Here is a 19,782-nt window from a genome sequence, read left to right as displayed (position 1 = left end):
TAACCATCCAGTTAAACAGGCATCTGTTTCTTATCCATTAGGATATAGTCAAAAGTACAGAAAGCAGCAAGTGTGGCTGAGGATGTGGAGAGATTGGAACCCTCATGAATTGCTGGTGGGAATGGAAAACGGTGCCATTTGTATTGAAAGCGGAAAGGAAGTTTCTCAAAAGAAAGAGTGACTCCTCTGTGATCCAACAACTTCACCTGTAGGTATATATTGAAAAGAATTGAAGGCAGGGACTCATACAGATATGCATTCACCCTTGTTCACAACAGCGTTATTCACAATAGCCAGAGGGCGAAAGCAACACGAGTGTCCATCAACAGATGAGCAGATAAACCAAACGTGGTCCATAATACAGTGGAGTCTCATTCTGCCTTAAAAAGGAAGAAGATCCTGATGCATGCTACACTGTGGCGGAAACCTGAAGCCATTGTACTAAGTGAGATAAGTCACTGACTAAGAGACACGAGTAATGTGATCCCTCTCATGTGAGTTTCCTGGAGCAGTCAGATCTACAGAGACAGAAAGCAGGGTAGTAGCTGCCAGGGTCTGGGGAGAGTGGAATGAGGAGTTATTGTTTCATTCGGACAGAGTTTGATCTGAAGAAGATGAAAAGGTTCTGGAGAGGGATGGTGGTGATGGTTGCCACCGAACTGTGCAGGTACAAATAGTTAAAATGATAACTTCATGTTGTGCATATTTCACTACCATTAAATAACTTCAAAAAATAATTTTTTAGGGACTTCCCTGGTGGCCTAGTGGTTAAGCCTTCACCTTCCCATGCAGAGGGTATGGGTTCTATCGCCGGTTGGGGAGATAAAGATCCCACATGCCTCAAGGTCAAAAAACCAGAACATAAAACAGAAGCAAAAGTGTACCAAGTTCAATAAAGACTTTTAAAAAATGGTCCATGTCACACTACACATTTAAAGTAATTTTTAATTAAATGGGATTAAGAAAGGAACTAGTCTTTCCTGGTGGCTCAGATGGTGAAGAATCTGCCTTCAGTGCAAGAGACTCAGGTTCGATCCCTGGGTCAGGAAGATGCCCTGGAGAAGGAAATGGCAACCCACTCCAGTATTCTTGCCTGGCGAATTCCATGGACGGAGAAGCCTGGCGGGTTACAGTCCATGTGGTCTCAAAGAGTCGAACATGACTGAGCATACACACACACATACACAAACATAAGAGTAGGTGTCTAATATGCTACTGGAGAAGAGCAGAGATGGAGTCAAAGCAAAAACAACACCCAGTTGTGGATGTGACGGGTGATGAGAGGAAAGTCCAATGTTGTAAAGAGTAACATTGCACAAGAACCTAGAATGTTAGGTCCATGAATCAAGGCAAATTGGAAATGGTCAAACAGGAGATGGCAAGAGTGAACATCAATATTTTAGGAATCAGTGAACTAAAATGGACTGGAATGGGTGGATTTAACTTAGATGACCATTATATCTACCACTATGGGCAAGAATCCCTTAGAAGAGATGGAGTAGCCATCATAGTCCAAAAAAGAGTCCAAAACCCAGTACTTGGATTCAATCTCAAAAATGACAGCATGATCTCTGTTCATTTCCAAAGCAAACCATTCAATATCATGGTAATCCAAGTCTATGCCCCGACCAGTAGTGCTGAAGAAGCTGAAGTTGAACAGTTCTATGAAGACCTACAAGACCTTCCAGAACTAACACCCAAAAAAGATGTCCTCTTCATTAAGGGGACTGGAATGCAAAAGTAGGAAGTCAAGAAACACCTGGAATAACAGGCAAATTTGGCCTTGGAGTACAAAGCGAAGCAAGTCAAAGGCTAACAGTTTTGCCAAAAGAATGCACTGGTCACAGCAAACATCCTCTTCCAACAACACAAGAGAAGACTCTATGCATGGACATCACCAGATGGTCAATACCAAAATCAAACTGATTATTTTCTTTGCTGCCAAAGATGGAGAATCTCATCAGCAAAAATAAGACTGGGAGCTGATTATGGCTCAGATGATGAACTCCATATTCCCAAAATCAGACTTAAATTGAATAAAGTGGGGAAGACCACTAGACCATTCAGGTATGACCTAAATCAAATCCCTTATGGTTATACAGTGGAAGTGAGAAATAGATTTAGATCTGATAGACAGAGTGCCTGAAGAACTATGAACGGAGGTCCATGACATTGTACAGGAGGCAGTGATCAAGACCATCCCCAAGAAAAAGAAATGCAAAAGGCAAATGGTTGTCTGACAAGGCCTGACAAATAGCTGAGAAAGGAAGAGAAGCTAAAGGCAAAGAAGAAAAGGAAAGATACACCCATTTGAGTGCAGAATTCCAAAGAATAGCAAGGAGAGATAAGAAAACCTTTCTCGGCGATCAATGCAAAGAAATAGAATGTGAAAGACTAGAGATCTCTTCAAGAAAATTAGAGATACCAAGGGAACATTTCATGCAAAGATGAACACATAAAGGACAGAAATGGTATGGACCTAACAGAAGCAGAAGATATTAAGAGGTGGCAAGAATACATAGAAGAACTGTACAAAAAAGATCTTCACGACCCAGATAATCACAATGGTGTGATCATTCGCCTAGAGCCAGACATCCTGGAATATGAAGTCAAGTAAACCTTAGGAAGCATCACGACAAACAAAGCTAGTGGAGGTGATGGAATTCCAGTTGAGCTATTTCAAATCCTAAAATGATTCTGTGAAAGTGCTACACTCAATATGACAGCAAATCTAGAAAACTCAGCAGTGGCCACAGGATTGGAAAAGGTCAGTTTTCATTCCAATCCCAAAGAAAGGCAATGCCAAAGAATCCTCAAACTATTGCACAATTGCACTCACCTCACACACTAGCAAAATCATGTTCAAAATTCTCCAAGCCAGGCTTCAATAGTACATGAACTATGAACTTCCAGATGTTCAAGATGGATTTAGAAAAGCAGAGGAACCAGAGATCAAATTGCCAACATCCGTTGGATCATTGAAAAAGCAACTGAGTTCCAGAAAAATATCTACTTCTTCCATATTAACTATGCCAAAGCCTTTGACTGTGTGGATCACAACAAACTGTGGAAAATTCTTCAAGAGATGGGAATACCAGACCACCTGATCTGCCTCCTGAGAAATCTGTATGCAGGTCAAGAAGCAACAGTTAGAACTGGACATGGAACAAGAGACTGGTTCCAAATCAGGAAAGGAGTACATCAAGGCTGTATATTGTCACACTGCTTATTTTACTTATATGCAGAGTACATCATGTGAAATGCCAGGCTGGATGAAGCACAAGCTAGAATCAAGATTGCTGGGAGATATATCAATAACTTCAGATATGCGGATGACACCACCCTTATGGTAGAAAACGAAGAGGAATTGAAGAGCCTCTTGATGAAAGTGAAAGAGGAGAGTGAAAAAGTTGGCTTAAAACTCAACATTCAGAAAACTAAGATCATGGCATCTGGTCCCACTACTTCATGGCAAATAGATAGATAAACAATAGAAACAGTGATAGACTTTATTTTTGGGGCTCCAAAATCATTGCAGAAGATGACTGCAGCCATGAAATTAAAAGACAATTGCTGCTTGGAAGAAAAGCTATGACCAACCTAGATAGCATATTAAAAAGCAGAGACATTACTTAGCCAACAAAGGTCAGTCTAGTCAAAGCTATGGTTTTTCCAGTAGTCATGTATGGATGTGAGAGTTGGACTATAAAGAAAGCCGGGCGCCGAAGAATTGATGCTTTTAAAATGTGTTGTTGGAGAAGACTCTTGAGAGTCCCTTGGACTGCAAGGGGATCCAACCAGTCCATCCTAAAGGAAATCAGTCCTGAGTATTCATTGGAAGAACTGATGTTGAAGCTGAAACTCCAATACTTTGGCTACCTGCTGTGAAGAAGCGACTCACTGGGAAAGACCTTGATGCTGGGAAAGATTGAAGGCTGGAGAAGGGTATGACAGAGGATGAGATGGTTGGATGGCATCACTAACTCCATGGACATGAGTTTGAGCAAGCTCTGGGAACTGGTGATGGACAGGGAAGCCTGGAGTGCTGCAGTCCATGAGGTCACAAAGAGTCGGACATGACTGAGCGACTGAACTGAACTGAAGAGCAGAGCAAGTGGAGAGATCTGAGACTAATGATGATAAAGAGCAGCTGCAGTAGAGATGAGAGAGTGGGGACTGGAAAAGCATTTCACGAGGTCAATGGCTTCATCAAGGATGAACCTGTAGCCATCACAAATGGAGGCAGGGTGGTCCAGTGGCTAAAAATTTGCCTGCCAACGCAGGAGACACAGGTTCAATACCTGGTCCAGGAAGATTCCACATGCCCCGGGGCCCGCAACTACTGAGCCTGAGAACCCTGGAGCCCATGATCAGCAGCAAGAGAAGCCACCACACCACAGCTAGAGAGCAGGCCCTGATTGCTGCATCTGGACAACAACAAAGACCCAGAATAACCATAAGTATGTAAATAATAACCAAAAGGATTGAGGGAGGGCTCAGCATGGACCTAGTGGGGTAGGGTGTGGGGGCAGAGGGACAGGGGGACAGGGAGCTGCCCCAGGTGAAGCCAAGACTTATAAAAGGGAGAGGATGATGGTACAAGAGAGCTGGTGGCAGGTCCCTCCCAACCTGGGGTTCTCCCTATAGAAGCACCCTGGCAAAAAGGATGTAATAAAAAAGACACCAGTGACAACCATACGGTAACACTTGTCTGTGTCCCAGCTTGCAGGTTCCAAGCACTTTACACCTATGAACTCACTTAATCTTCACAGTAATCCTGTGAAATAAGGGGTTATCTTACAATGAGGAAATCGAGGCCCAGAGAAGGCAAGTGACTTTTCCAAGGTCACACAGCTGATGAATGGCACAGGCTCGTGTGGTCAGACCTGCTCAGCATCCAAGCCCTGCCACTCAGGCAGTGACTGAGCCTTTGTCATCCAGAGTCAGGCCCAGAACTGTGGCTCTGGGTCAGCTCAGCACCTGCCTGGCCTGTCCCTGTCTCATTCTCTGCCTGAACTGTAGGATCCAGGTCATGAAGAGGTGTGACATCACAGGCATGACAGACCGTGGTGACTTTGCTAAGGGAGTGACCGGGTCCCCATGGCCAAGAGGAGGCAGGACTGTGTGGTGACAGCAGAGACAGAGATCCCTCTGAGCTGTCGGGGCGGCCAGCCCCAGGGATTCCCAGAAGTGGAGGGGTGGGAGAGGGCCCTAAGGGACCAGCCCCCGGAGTCACTGCCTGGGGTTCAGGCATCTAGCTGCACCCTACACATCACACTCATGGTTTAGAAAGCATAACAGATGCCTGCTCTCTTGCATTTCCCCGTTTTTGTAATTTTTTCCATCATATTTTATCACTCAAACAAAGAATTGATGCTTTCGAACAGTGGTTGCTGGAGAAGACTCTTGAGAGTTCCTTGGACAGCAAGATCAAACCAGTCAATCCTAAAGGAAATCAAGCCTGAATATTCACTGGACAGAGGAGCCTGGTGGATTTCAGTCCCTGGAGTCGCAGAATCAGACAGAACCGAGCAACTAACACTGAACACCAGTATGCTTCTGTTAACCCAAGCTCCTAATGTACTCTTCCTCAACCCCCACCCTACCCTCCCCACACCAGCTTCCCTTTGACCCCCATGTCAGACAGAAGAATGGTGACCAACCATTCGGGTGGCCCAGGGCTCAGAGACCTCCTGGCATCCAGAAATTTTCACACTAAAGTTGTTGTCACACACATGTACACCAGACACTGCCTGGGAGCCTGGGAACCCGTGGACAGGCAGGCGGGGACACACCAGCCTGGCGCTGCCCACCCCACACCCTAGAGGCCCTCCTCCTGGCCCTAAAGAGGACAGGGTTGTCCCTCAACTATTCTTCCCAAGAGACTCTCTCTAGTCAAAGCTGGGGACAACAGAAGGGAAGAGCTGAGGCTTCTCCTGCCCTGGGAGGTGTTCTTGTGTCCTGGGAGGTGTTCTTGTGTAGGTACCTAATCCCTTCTGAGGACAGATTGGGGACACAGTGTGGATACAGGGTAGGGGCTTGGCTTTAGCGATTTCTCGAGATGCTGATGCTCCAGACTGGCTCCCTGGCTTTGGACAAGTCTTGTGTTTCAGATCCTAAAATCTATAACTTAAAACACTCTCTCCCTCCGCGATGCTTTTTACCTGAAAGTTTCTCACTCATCCTGCTGAGTTTACTTGTAGGAAACTAAATTTGAAGCCCCCTGAGTTTATTTTCATCCACGTGCATGCGTGGGCTCAGTCGCTTCAGTCGTGTCTGACTCTTTGTGACCCCGTGGACTGTAGCCCGCCAGGTTCCTCTGTCCGTGGGATTCTCTAGGCAGGAACACTGGAGGGGATCGCTGTGCCCTCCTCAAGGGGATCTTCCCAGCCCAGGGATCGTACCCATGTCTCTTGAATCTCCTGCATTGCAGGCAGATTCTTTATCTTCCCAGAGCCACCTGGGAAGCCATTTTCATCCACAGGAGAAGGCCAAAGAAAAAGCAGAAACGATTTCAGTACAGCGTGTTTCTCAGCCGACGCTCACTTCTCCACCACACCCTGGGAGGGGCTGGGTGATAAGACACCCTGTTTCACACATAACCCCTCAGGATCACGTGCAGCGGCCCCAACACATAAAGCAAACAAGGAGTCAGTCAGTCTGGAAAACACACACTGCCAGAGAACCAGGTAAACATTTCTTGATCTTGGCCTGGAGTTGCCTTCTGGTCCACACCCAGCCCACCCAGACTGAGGTCATGCGTCCCCTCCCTCTTTGGTGTCCCTGCCCCATCCTCCCGGTCCTTTCCATCGCCACCCCTCCCCAGGATCTGCCTTCAGGCCAGAGGGCACAGCCCAACTCCAGGCAGCTTGGGCCTGGGGGCTACAAGACACACAGGCTTTTCCTGCTGCTGACATGGACTGCTTCTTACAGCACAGTTTCAAGATCTATTTACATGGACAAACCCTCTTCTCTAAATTTTACATGAAGCCTCCCGTCCCCGCCCAGAAGAGTAGGGCAGAAGGCAGGGGTGGGGGGAAGCCCCTAGCCGACTGCACATCTCAGGAGCCCGGGAGGACCCGCCCAGGACTGGAGAGGCCACGGGCCAGGACAACTTGTCCTCCAGACCCACAAGGGCACCCAGACCCCTCCCCTGCCACGCCATTCGTTTGGCCCCCGGGGGACGACACTGTCAGGCTGCACCAGTGGTGATGTCAGGCTGCTTCCATCAGGGTCACACCTGAGCTATGAAACAGTTAAGAAATATCTTGCCCCACTGGCTGCGGCGCTCATAAAGGGACGTCCACCTGTACTTCCGTGTGGCTCCAGAAAGGGCGGCTCTCTCTGTCTTGCTTGCTCATGCCCAGCGGGGAGAGAAGGCAGAGGCTGGCAGCACCACCCCCTGCCCATGCAGGCTGGCCTGGGGAGTGCAGCCAGGCCCCTCCCGCCCCTGCCTTCCCAGCGATGCTCCTGGGGAAGCTGTGGGGAACGTGCCGCCTCGGACGCTGTGCTCTCTTCTTTGGCCTGGCTCTCCTGCTCGATGTCGTGGGTCTGGTCCTTCTGCTCGTGGGCATCTTTGCCTCCCTTGACTTCTGGGACTTCTTGATCTACACGGGGTCCCTGATCCTGGCTTTCAGCCTGCTCTTCTGGATTGCCTGGTACACCCTGAACATGGAGGTACCTCTTGAGAAACTGGACTTGTAGTCTGGCCGTGGGCAGAGGAGGAGGGACGCGGGCTTCCTGGCAGGTGGAGGAGCGCAGGGCTATGCTGTCCAGCCAGGGACCAGGTGAGTGCCCCTGACCGGCCTGCAGGGCTGGCAGGAGGCTGGACTGAACAGGGGGGAGACTGAAGGGGCAGGTGGCCCGAGGACTACTCCCCGGCTGGGGACTCTGTCCACCTAGGTTCCAGGGGCAGGTGCTTCCCTCCCTGGGGACCCCTTTACTCATGGAAACTGGAAAGGGGGTCTCCACAGACACTATTACTTCGGACCCACCACAAGGGTCCTGCCGTGTGGAACAGGAAGTTATCCCTTCAGCTTAGAATGTGGAGCGAGGAGCCCACCTGGACTCTGTTCAGGAGAATGCTTGCTGGGGAGAACTTTGAGTGCTGCTTGCTGCTGGAGGAAGCGGAGCAGAACCTTCCAGAATGGCCCTTCTCATTTCCTTCCTCCTGCATCTGTCCAGATGGGACATGCGGAAGGGGTCAGGACCTGCCTCCATGTCCCCCGCCTCAGCGCACCTGCCTCCTCTCTCAGTCCTGACCCCACCCCATGCTCCCAGGCTACCAGCGCCCCACCTGCCCACTCCCCGCCAGCCAGAGAGACCGGGAAGCCGAGGGACCGTGACTGACCATTTCATCCCAGCTGGGCCAGCACTGGGTTGACCGTGTGTAACCAGGGAGGCAGATAATTATAAGGTGTTTCACGTGAACATGGAATGCAAAAGACAGAGCTGGTTCAGCCCTACAACCCTGAACTAGAAGTGGGCAGATCTCCCCAGAGGACTGAAGTTGGGGTCCTGATTAGTTGGGTCATCATCCCCTCCTCCAGGTGGGCTGGACCCTGCCCCCAGGCACAGCTGGGCACTCCCTTTTGATAGCTGCATGGGAAAGCAAAGGTCATCTTCGGGTGGGAAGGAGGCAATAATAACTGTCTTTTCTGGGGGATTCCACCTGACCCTTGGAAGGGGGTGAGGCAACAGTGGTGTGGAGAGGTTTCAGAAGGGGAGACTGAACTGTCCCCAGCAGGTGAAAGGACAGAGATGAGAAGTCAGAGCTCCTGGGTCCTGCTCACAGCAGCACCACTTGTTTGCTCGGGAGGCATCACGCTTCAGTATTCCCTATTTACATTTCCATCTGTTAACTGGGGATAATGACCTGCCCTTGGTGTTGCAACACAAGGATGCATCAGGCACTGTGCAAGGAGCTGGGGATGCTGTGAAGAGTAAAACACATGAGCTCTTTATCCTCAGGGAATTCCCATCAGGTGAGAGATAGACATGAGTCAAATAGCCTCACCAACGAGGCGTCAATACAATAAGAGTCTGGTGAGGATTAGGAAGAAAAGGGATATTGCTCCTTGGGAATGTTCAGTAGAGAAACTGACCCAGAAGGTGGAGTCTTACAGAGGGAAGAGGTGGCTTGAGCAAAGACCCTGGGGTAGCAGGAAAGAAAAGACAGCAGAGTGATTGAAGGACAGGCGGCAACTGCAGGGGAGGTTCAGGGCCCCGCGGCAGGGGGAGGCCAGACCAGGCAGGGCCTAAAATCCTTTTAGTAGTGAGTTCAAGAACAATAAGTCATTAAAGAGGTGTAGGAGGGGGTAGGCACTTGACATAATTTGATCTGTTTCCAAAAGACCACCTCGGCCAAAGGCACAGATGACAATGATGGTGGTGACCCCTGCAAGCCCATCTGGGGAGTTCAGTCGCTCGCCTAAACAAGCGGTCCCCAGTTCAGTCTCCTTGTCCCGCACACCCTCCCTTCATTGAACTGAAAGTAGTTCAATAACCCAGTGATGAAGACCTCGGGTCAAGATTCAGACTGTCTAGTTTGAATCCAGTCTTGTTTCTTACTAGCTATAAGACCCGGGCAAGTTACAGACTAGTTATAAACTAGTTATGACTCTGTGACCTAGTTTCCAAATCTGGAAAATGGAGAGGGTGCTAATAATAGCCTCTATTTCAGAGATGATGCTAATGATATCCCCACCCTCACAAGGGTGCTGCGGAGATTAAGTTCATGTGCATACTGCACCGTATGAGTGATAATTGATGAAACAAGGGGCCCTCAAATAAACCTGTGTCCTGATGCGGGTAGCCAGCCCATTATAGCGGGGTGGGACCTGCCTCGGAGACAGACATCCCTGAAGCCTTCCCAACCAATTCCTTAAGCAGCAGCATATGGCGTTAGATTCCCCAGTGGACATGGGTGAGGTTCGCCCCAGAACTCCAGGCTTCTATTTGGGCTCAAAGGGATGTCAAAAATTGTGGGCCCGCTGTGGTCTTACTGAGCACAATCAGGCAAATATCTCCTTCACCAGTTCAGTCCCCCAACTCTGAGTTCTACAGGACGCGAGAGTCAGTTGGCCCTTCCACCCAGCTCAGCTTGGACCCTGCATCCCTGATGGTATCTGGGCCGCCCAGAGTGACAGGTTACAACTGGCCAGGACCCACTGTTCAGGGGCTGATTACCACCCCCTGGACAACCTTGGGCAAGTCATCCGACATCCCTCTTGGAGTAGGAAGGTTTGGTCCCCAGGAGAGGTTTCAGATTGTTTTCTGCAGAGGCTGCTGGGGGCTGGGGTGGCAGTGGGCAGGCAAAACACCCACAGACCACCTGCCCCACACACCAGAGCCATGGGGTTTCCAGTATGAAGGTTCATACCAGACTTTGACATAAGACTTCATGAATTTGAACCCAAGTTTTGATGCTAAAATATATTTCTGAAATGCCTCGACCCACCCACTTCCTTTCTGTGACCTGTGTCCCTGATGTTCTCTCTGACCATATTCACGATTTATGGGCAGTTTATATAACTGGCTCAGCCAGTTCCGCAGTCCTCGGAGTGGAGCAAAGGGAAGAGTGCGTGCCCCAGAGGCTTGGTGGGGTGGTTGCTAGGACACCCCCACCCCACCTACCAAAGACCAGTAAGCAGGTCGCCCCCCCAGGCAGCAGTCAGGACGGGGCAGGGCCACCCAGTCTCTAAAACCTCAAAGACATTCCAGGAATTTTGGGATGAACAGCTCGTTTTTATCCCTCGACTATGTACCAAGCGGTTTTATAATTCAGTCACTATTTTCCAAAGCTTTGCTCGCTCCACGCTCTCCTGGTTGGGCATCTCTTGTGGATAAAGTTCCTGCAAAGGCAGGGGAGGACACATCCATTCACAAGAGGGGGTGAGTCTACACTCCCCCCAAAATGCACACAAGCACACCACAGACATGTACTCACGTCCCTGCCCTCTGCACACATTCCAAATGTACAACCCCCTCCGCGTCCCCTAATAAACATGCCCACAGGCACACACTCTACGTGCACACCAACCTCTCCCATCACACACACCCAACTCGCACACAATCTATCCCTGATACACTCTGCCCACACACACCCACATTCCTCACCTACACCGTCCATACACATCAACACCCCACGCACGCACACGCGTCACATGCTCTCACCCGCTGCACACACATTCACACACACATAAAAACCTCACACTCACAAGGCTTCCACATCCCGTCTGCCCTGTTCACACACAAACAGGCCCTCACACCTACCACGCACATGCCAGAAACACACCTCCACAGCAACAAGCACTTCCACCCCCGGCAACCAATGCCGAAAGGTGTGGAAAGGCGCCAGCCCCGAGCCCTGGGAAGAGCACTTCTTCTCACCCACAGGCTCTCCTCTCTGCCTCAGAGGGGCCAGTGAGGCTGCCCCAGAGCAGAGCCGGCTGGAAAGGACTGCCTACCTGTGCAGTGCGTGCTCTGGGGCTACAGGAAGATCTAGACTTTCTCCAAGTCCCAGAGGAACTGTTGGTCTAGAAGGACAGAGCAAGCAAGTGCACAGGACCTCGCAAAAGTACACGGAAGAAGCACGGTCTCAGAGGGGCCTGAAAGCCCAGATGAGGACGAGGGCTGGGGGAGAAGCGGGGGAGATGCGTGGCTTCAGCTTCTGGGTCCCGAGCAACAGATAAGAGCATGCCAGGCAGAGCCGGCACCTGGGAAGGCCCAGAGAGAAAGGAAAGGAAGAATGAAAGGGTGGCCCAGAAAGGTGTGCAGACACCGGTGACCGGGGTTCGGGGCCCTCACTGCTGAACTTGGAGGATGTTGAAAGCCAGATGAGGAAACTGGCACCTGGAAAGCAAGGAGGGACTTTCGATGACTCCGTGGTCTGGAGGGCAACTCAGCAAGGCTCTGATTGAGGAAGAGCAACCTGGTGTCCCTTGCAGCAGGGGCTGGGGAGAAGAGGCATGGAGAATGCAGGGGCGGGTGAGGGGGTGCATTTGAAAGCAGGGGCAATAACAAGAAACTGAACCAAAGTGATGGCTGCAGGGAGGAGGGGAGAGGGACAGAGACCATGTGGGTGGACAACAGACGCCCAGGAGACATCCTAGTCTCCCTCAAGGGCGAGGGGGAGTGGTCATGTCACAGGCTTCAGAAAACACTGCCACCATGGAATCAGGAGAGGTCAGGGGAAGGCACGGGCTTGCCCAAAATCGGGTGTTTTCCTCTGCACATGCAGAACTGGGGGTGCAGGGGATACTGATCAGCAGAACTGCCCAACAGGCCTTGAATGTGCAGAGCCTCAGAAAGGGGCTCATATATGGAGGTGGAGGTAGGGGCTGAAGATAGGACTGTGGACGGGATTGAAGCAGGTGGGATGGCCGAGGCAAGGAAGGTGGGTCAGTATTCGTTGGGCTCGTCACTTACTTTTAAGATGTCATTTGATGCTTACAACTCTGTGGGTTTGGGCTTCAGATCCCCATTTTACCGGCGAGGAAACTGAGTCTCAAGGTAGTTTCCGGAAACTAGCCCTGAAACTGTCAAGGGCCAGCACTAGAATTCACACCCGAGTCCAGCAGGCTCTGAGAAGCATGCTTGTTTCACCTTGTCCAGGCTTGAGTTGACGGGTTCAAGTCTCGGACTGATCTATTTAATCTTCATTTATTCAGCCTAGGTGCCGTCTGATGGCGAAGCAGCAAACAGACACTCAGTCTCTGCAGAACCTCCTGTAACAGAATCCACAGGAACCAGAGACTTTCAAAACACCCGGCAGGATGTCCAGGGATGGCTACGAGGGCCAGGCTTCATCAAGACACCCGCACCCCTGCCTCTGGTCACTGGCTGAGTGCTGCTGGTGCCCCAACTGTCTGTGAGGGTCTGGAGAGCCCCTAACATTCGCACAGTGGGGTTTTATGGCAATAACTCCACTGTTGGCTTGGGCAGTCAACATTGAAGTCCCATCCTCCAAGGCTCCTCTCATTACTGTTCCTTTAAAAAAATATATTGGAACCAAGTATAGAAGTCCAAATGAGATTTCTGCGAGCACGCATCACATGGAATTGCTGCTCCTTCGGCTCTTCAGACACACCGTGTGAGCCCCTGGATTGTCTACCTCACTCATCCTTCCTTGTCGTCCAGTCAGGACATGGGTGCATATTTCAACTGGCCGGCTGACAAGGCAGACGCAGAGCCAGTGCTGAGGGCAGAGGCCCCTTCCTTGGCTCGGGACACCGGGAACCACCAATGCTGCCCCTGACTTGCACAGCTGGGCCATGTCGGGGGGCTCACGTCAAGCTTTCGGTCAACTGAAGCCCTCTGGGGTTTTTCTGAGAAGCAAGCTGGGCTCCGCTGCACTGCCCTTGAGTCGCTCATTTCTTGATCCTAAAATCAGTATTCTATTTTTATCTTGATTCCATTGCATCTAATTCAGTGCAACCCAACTAGAGTACCTGAATTGGCGGGGGGGGGGGGGTGGTCAACCTTCACAAGTTCATCATCACTAATTTATATTTTCCATGGTCTCATTTTGTACTTTTTATTTATTTCTCACCCTAACCGAGTATGTGTTTCTTAGAAGCTGCCTCGGATCTTTTATGGTGTGAGGTGGTTACCCAAATAAAAAAGTCAACTGGCCTTTTGTTTTAACTTGACATTTACTGTTTCTGGGGCTTTCCGGGTAGCGCTAGTGGTAAAGAACCTGCCTGCCAATATAGGCGACATAAGAGACATGGGTCTGATCCCTGTGTAGGGAAGATGCCCAGGAGGAGGCCATGGCAACCCACTCCAAAATGCTCGCCTGGAGAATCTCATGGACAGAGGAGCCCGGATGGCTGAAGTCCATAGGATCACAAAGAGTCAGACATGACTGAAGCAACCTAGGATGCACACATACACACACAACCTGTTTCTGGGTCTATGTGGTTCCATAACAATACCCAAACTCCCAGCTTTAGGGCAACTTCTTCTTTGTTTCACTGGCCTCTGTGCAAATTCTGGAATCATATATTCAGCTCAGCACCTCTTGGGAAGAAACACACAGAACCAGGTGGATGGAGACAGTACATGGGTTATTCTGACACCATGGAAGCTTCTGGAAGCTCTGTACTCGGCCACCAGCCTGGCTTCTCAGAATTAGGCTGGACTCGGGAACCTGAGGGCTTCTCCTCAGACGGTGGCACAGACGGTAAACAATCTGCCTGCAATGGTAGGAGAACCCAGGTTCGATCCCTGGGTCAGGAAGATCCCTTGGAGAAAGGCATGACAATCCACTCCAGTATTCTTGCCTGGGAGATCCCATGGACAGAGGAACCTGGCTGGCTACAGTCCATAAAGTCACAAAGAGTTGGACACGATTGAAGCAACTTAGCACACATGCACCCACCTGGGGACCCAGGTTAAGAGCCAGAACTGAGAAGGCACACTTAGGCAATGTGTGTGCAAAGTCAGGGTGTTCCCATAGGGGCAAGGCTTGGTCTGTAACTGAGTGTCTGCCAGGGCAGGATAGTATCTCAGGGATCCCTGATGGCACAGAAATAGAGGCCACAAGCGCCACACTCCATCTCAGAGATGATGGGAGCAGCACCCTGCCAGCGGGATGCAGATCCACTGGGGGTCTCATTGAAAGAAGACTTTAATTCAGGGAGGGCTTCCATTTCTTACAGGCACCAGGCAGTATCACTGCTGCATTTAAAGAGTCCTTAAGACACTTTGAAGAGTGAGGACCTTGAATAACCCTGTCCGTTTAGAGAAGGGGACTCTGAAGCCTTAGGTGACCTGAGTTTCCCAAGTTCAAGCAGTTGAAGAGCGGCAAAGCCAGGACCGGGGCCTAGTCTGCAGGCTGCCTGTCGAGCCCTCTCTGACCACCCTCCCCACCCCACCTTAAGCTGCTGACAGACTCTCCCGAGCCCTGCGGAGCCCCGGGCAGCTGGAGCAAGCTGGGCAGCAGCCAGGGCAGGTGAGCACCTCACGCTGCCGGTGAGTCATGAACCAGCATGTCTCGTGCTTCACCCTGGCTGTGCCGCGCACCAGGAATGTGACCCTGATCAGGCTTCCACACTGCTCTGTGTCACTGCAGGTGACAGGGCCGTGAGCCCGTGAGCACCCACCACCCAGGGCAAGCAAGGGGAGGACAAGGAGGGGCTGCGTTTCCACCAGACAGGGCCACACAGAGCTGAGCCAGGTCTGATCAGGGCTCATCCTCCCAGTCAGCTGGGCATGGAACACTTCCTGCCGCCCTCATGGCCCCTCTTCCTATCTCTTCCCTTGAGAGACAACTGGTCTTTTTCAGCGACCTGACTCAGTCCACTCTGCCACTTACAAGCTGAGTGACCTTACAGGTGATCCCGGCCTGTTAGGGGATAATATTATAACAATAATGACATCACAGTCACAGGACCAGGTGTCATTCAGTGCTGACTTTCTGAGACTCACAACCTCCTGAATGTAAACACCTCACAGAGTATCGTTTCCCCTTTTGTAGAAGTCAAAACAGAACTATGAACTTTAGGTCACCTCCTCAGATGCCTAATGACTCCAGGACTGCAGGACTGGTCACCTGTAAAGCTTTTTACAGTCAAGACTGCCACTAATAATCAAGTCTATACTTCACACAACCTTGTTTCCACGCTTTACTGCAGACAGGACCCACAGGGACCCACAAAGCCAGGGCAGATGGCAGATGACTAGGGAGCAGGATTGGTCCATCTCAGCTCTGCAACCCACCCCAATCAATAGCCTTAAAGCCCCTCTGAGTCAACTCATCTCTCAGTAAAATTACAGTGTCGTGGAGGAGGTAGATCAGAAGCTGAGCCCCTCAAGGTGGAGGCCGGTTCCAAAATGTATTTAGGTGAAGGACCAAAGAACTTTCTGGGTAAAGACCTGATGGCTCGGATGGTAAAGAATCTGCCTGTAAGGCAGGAGACCCAGGTTTGATCACTGGGTTGGAAAGATCCCCTGAAGGAGGAAATGGCGCCCCACTGCAGTATTCTTGCCTGGAGAATCCCATGGACAGAGGAACCTGGTGGGCGACAGTCCATGGGGTCACAAAGAGACAAGAGAGCAATTAACACTATCACTAAATAAGGGAAAAGAGAGTCAGGAAGCCAAGTGTGGTTCAGCAACAACTACTTCACACAGGCATGCCCAGTGTCCTGCATTTCCCCACACCTCAGGGAAGAAGGGCTGTAAGAAGGATTAGGCAAAGCTTGGGATAAAGACCTATATAAGATACCAAGGCCCATACACTGTCACTCGGGCACATCCAACACATATCTGGCAGAAAAGTAACACACGGAGGTGCTAATGTTGTTTATTGTTCGGTCGTTTAGTTGTGTCTGACTCTTTGTGACTCCATGGACTAAAGCATGCCAGGCCTCCCTGTCCTCCACCATCTCTCAGCGTTTGCTCAGGTTCATGTCCATTGAGTTGGTGATGCCATCTAACCATCTCATCCTCAGTTGCCCCCTTCTCCTTTTGCCCTTCTGAAGAGTCCAGGCTACTGCAGCCATTCTAGCCTCTGCTGTCGCCTGGAGCAATGAAGGGAGACTCTCAAGGTGTGGTCCTGGGACCAGCAGGTCAGCCTCACTGGGAATTTCTAAGAAGGGTGAGGGCTCCAGCCCTGGTTGGGTGACCAGCTCATCCTACACTGCGGATTCCATCCCAGACCTGAACTGAAAGGCCTCGGGCGAAAGGGCCCTGCAGCCAGGCTCTCCAAGCCCTGGGGATTCCAGTGCACACTCAAGTCCTGGATCCTCTATGGGGAAGGAGCTCTGAAGCCCAGCTTGTGCTTGGAGGCTGCCCCCCAGCTGAACCCATCTCCTCCACAGCTGCCTCGTCCACTGTCGCATGGAGTCCTGGCCAGGCTGGACCAGCCCCGGGTGGCTCTGTCAGCTCTGAGGGACCTCACATCCTGGCCAGCCCATGCTGTCCTGAGTCAGCTGCCACTCATGTCCCTTGCCAGCCAGGGGTGGTTTTTCTTTCTTCTTGCTTCTTCTGCATTTCAGTTTTTAAGACAATTAAGTTTCCTGTTGTTTCAAAAGAAAGTCAAGAGGGGGAAGCTGCTGGAGCCGATGGACAAAGAAGGAGGGAAGAGGCAGGAGAAAAGTCCAGAGGGAACGGAGAGAAGGCTCTGAGGGAGTGTGAGCAAGTGGGAAATAGGAGTGCTTCTCACCTGTGCTTCCTGGACCGGCAGCAGCAGCCTGGCCTGGGACCATGTTCTACATGGAAATTCTTGATCCCGCCCCAGACCTTTCCAACCAGGAACTCTAGGAGTTGGGCCCACTTGTCTGTTTTTAAAAGTCTTCCCACCCTTTGCTGTTCACGTGAAACTATCACGACATCGTTAATTGGCTATGTGTGCTCAGTCATGTCCGACTCTTTGCCACCCCATGGACTGTAGCCCACCAGGCTCCTCTGTCCATGAGATTTTTCCAGGCGAGAACACTGGAGTGGGTTGCCATTTCCTCCTCCAGGGGATCTTCCTGACCCAGAGACAAAACCTGAGTTTCCTGAGTCTTCCTGCATTACAGGTAGATTCTTTACCACTGAGCCACCAGGGAAGCCCTAATCATCTATACTCCAATAAAAAATTTTAAAAAACATTTTTTTTTAAAGGAAGAGAAGGAAAAATAAAAAGTCTTCCTAGTAACTGTGATGCACATTACAGCTTGAGAACCACTGGGCTGAATGGCTCTATTGGGTTGGTCAAATGTTTCGTTCAGGTTTTCCATAAGATGGTAGAGTAAAATCCAAGCAAACTTTCTGGCCAACCTAGTATTTAAGCAGGCAGACTTCACCTTGATCTTGAGTTTCAGTGGTTTTTTTTTTTAATTTCTGCTTGGGGTATGGTGACTCAGAAGAGAGTCCTGATGTGCTTCTCATACATGCCACCTCTTGGCCTAATAAGATTATGCAGAGATGGGAAAAAATAGCTGTAACATGCCTTTCTCCTCCCTCACTCCCCCAAACCACTGGTACAACCTGCCTTGGGCAGTTCTAGACCGTGCAGCCTTTTTCTAGAAGGGTTTTGGGCCTGGAAAGAACCCTAAAGAGCCTCTGATCCTATGTTACTTTCTGACCAATTCAATACTGAGACCGGCTTTATTATTTTTCTCCCATTTCTCCCATATTGTCTTGATATAGGCTGTCTGCTGAAGAGACTAATCATTAAGGAATAATTAATTCATTTCCCCATTATTTATTAATCAAATGCATCCATAACTGTGTCTGCAAAAAGCAGAAAACAGATGTATTATGGTTTCCATTAGAGTTTTTGAAACATTTAAAACAATCCATTACAACCATCGTGAACCCCTAGGGACCTGGGGAAGAAGAGATGAAATGAGAGATCCCAGACCTCGGCTGCCAGAGTGAACAGAGGCAGGAGGAGGAAACAGGGAGGCAATCAACAACACGTCTGCAGGCTCCTGCTTCAGTCACTCAGGACTTTGCCCCCTCCAGGAACTTCACCCCACCCACCCCTGTTTCCGGGTTTCTCCAAAAGGCATCTCACAGATTCATGAACAAGCCAGCCCTAATCCAGGGAGGCTTTGGGGCAGTGGCTAGTGTCTCTGCTCCCTCCCGACCCACCCCCTTGGCAGACCCCAGACCCTCCTCCTCCTGCAAACACTGGAGTCATCCTCAGTCTCCACTGTTAAACACACTGGAGCCCCTACAAGATGCCAGGCTAAGGTGACAGCTGTGGCCGAGTTGTGGAATAACCCCCTATTCCCCTCAATCAGGTCATCTCTGAGCCCAGTTGCGTTTCTAGGTGATAAAGAAATGACTTCTCCCATTTCTGCCTATAGACCCCCTGTTCAGACATGAATTCATGGGAGCCTGGAGATGAAGGCAGGTGATGGATCCCTCTTCCCCTCGAATGACTAAGGCTGTCCTACTGCTTTGGGCTGGATGGGCCTGCCTTTCATTGCCTGGGACACTGGTCAACTGAAGCATCTCAGGGCAGAGGTGAGCAAGCTGAGGTCCAGGATGCTAAGTGACTCGGCTAAGGCCATGCCACCAGCAACTGACAGAGCCTGGTACCACAAACCACTTTGAAAACCCACATTAGTCATGCATTAAGCAGAGTACTCAGAAGGCTTTTGCCTCAGTAGTGGAGAGCATTAGTTCTAGACTAAATGTTACTCTGATGTTGCATAACAAATTTACAAGCAAAACTCAATATGATCAAATTATTTACTTTACCTGCTTGTAAAATACATGACAAAAATTGTATAAAGGCCAGAAGGAGACAAATTGAAGTATAATCATACTATACATGAAGCGGTAGGTACTATTTGAAAATAGATTTTTATAACAGACTTTGTAATTAATAACTGGAAAAGACCCTGATGCTGGGAAAGATTGAAGGCAGGAGGAGAAGGGGACAACAGAGGATGAGACGGTTGGATCGCATCACGGACTCGATGGACATGAATTTGAGCAAGCTCTGGGAGTTGGTGATGGACAGGGAAGCCTGGCATGCTGCAGTCCATGGAGTCCCAAAGAGTCAGACATGACTGAGTGACTGAACTAACTATAGCTAATAAACCAGCAAAGAAAAGGTAAGTGGATAATAAAGTTATTCAATTTCTAAAAGAAGACAAAAAATAAAGCTGGAGAAAATAAATAGCAGATGGGTCAAATAGAAAACAAATCACAAGATGATAAACTTTACCATATCAACAATTAAACATAAGTGGTTGAAACACCCCCAAGGCAGAGATTGTCAGATTTGATTTTTAAAAAAAGACCAAAATATGCCACCTACAAGAAATGTACTTT

At 50.0% G+C, this 19,782-nt stretch overlaps 1 protein-coding gene and 1 long non-coding RNA gene across 2 annotated transcripts in view; one reads left to right on the top strand and one right to left on the bottom strand.

Moving 5' to 3' along the window:
- Positions 1–19,782, bottom strand: part of LOC148774699 (uncharacterized) — a 97,391-nt gene that overhangs the window by 43,971 nt on the left and 33,638 nt on the right. The window lies entirely within an intron of this gene.
- Positions 7,360–12,981, top strand: TMEM238L (transmembrane protein 238 like). Its single transcript, XM_088828459.1, has 2 exons — positions 7,360–7,787; positions 12,672–12,981. The coding sequence occupies exon 1, from the start codon at positions 7,360–7,362 to the stop codon at positions 7,702–7,704; it is 345 nt and encodes a 114-aa protein (XP_088684585.1). The 3' UTR covers positions 7,705–7,787; positions 12,672–12,981.

This window comes from Moschus berezovskii, chromosome 20, assembly GCF_049115385.1.
Source record: "Moschus berezovskii isolate FMDL1 chromosome 20, NW_MosBer_1.0, whole genome shotgun sequence".
Taxonomy (NCBI): Eukaryota; Metazoa; Chordata; class Mammalia; order Artiodactyla; family Moschidae; genus Moschus; species Moschus berezovskii.
Note: the sequence above shows the minus strand (reverse complement) of the source record. Positions and strands in the feature narration are given on the sequence as shown.

What these genes read in the sequence shown, in the direction of transcription:
- TMEM238L (XM_088828459.1), top strand. Translation starts at nt 7,360, where the DNA reads ATGCCCAGCGGGGAGAGAAGGCAGAGGCTGGCAGCACCACCCCCTGCC.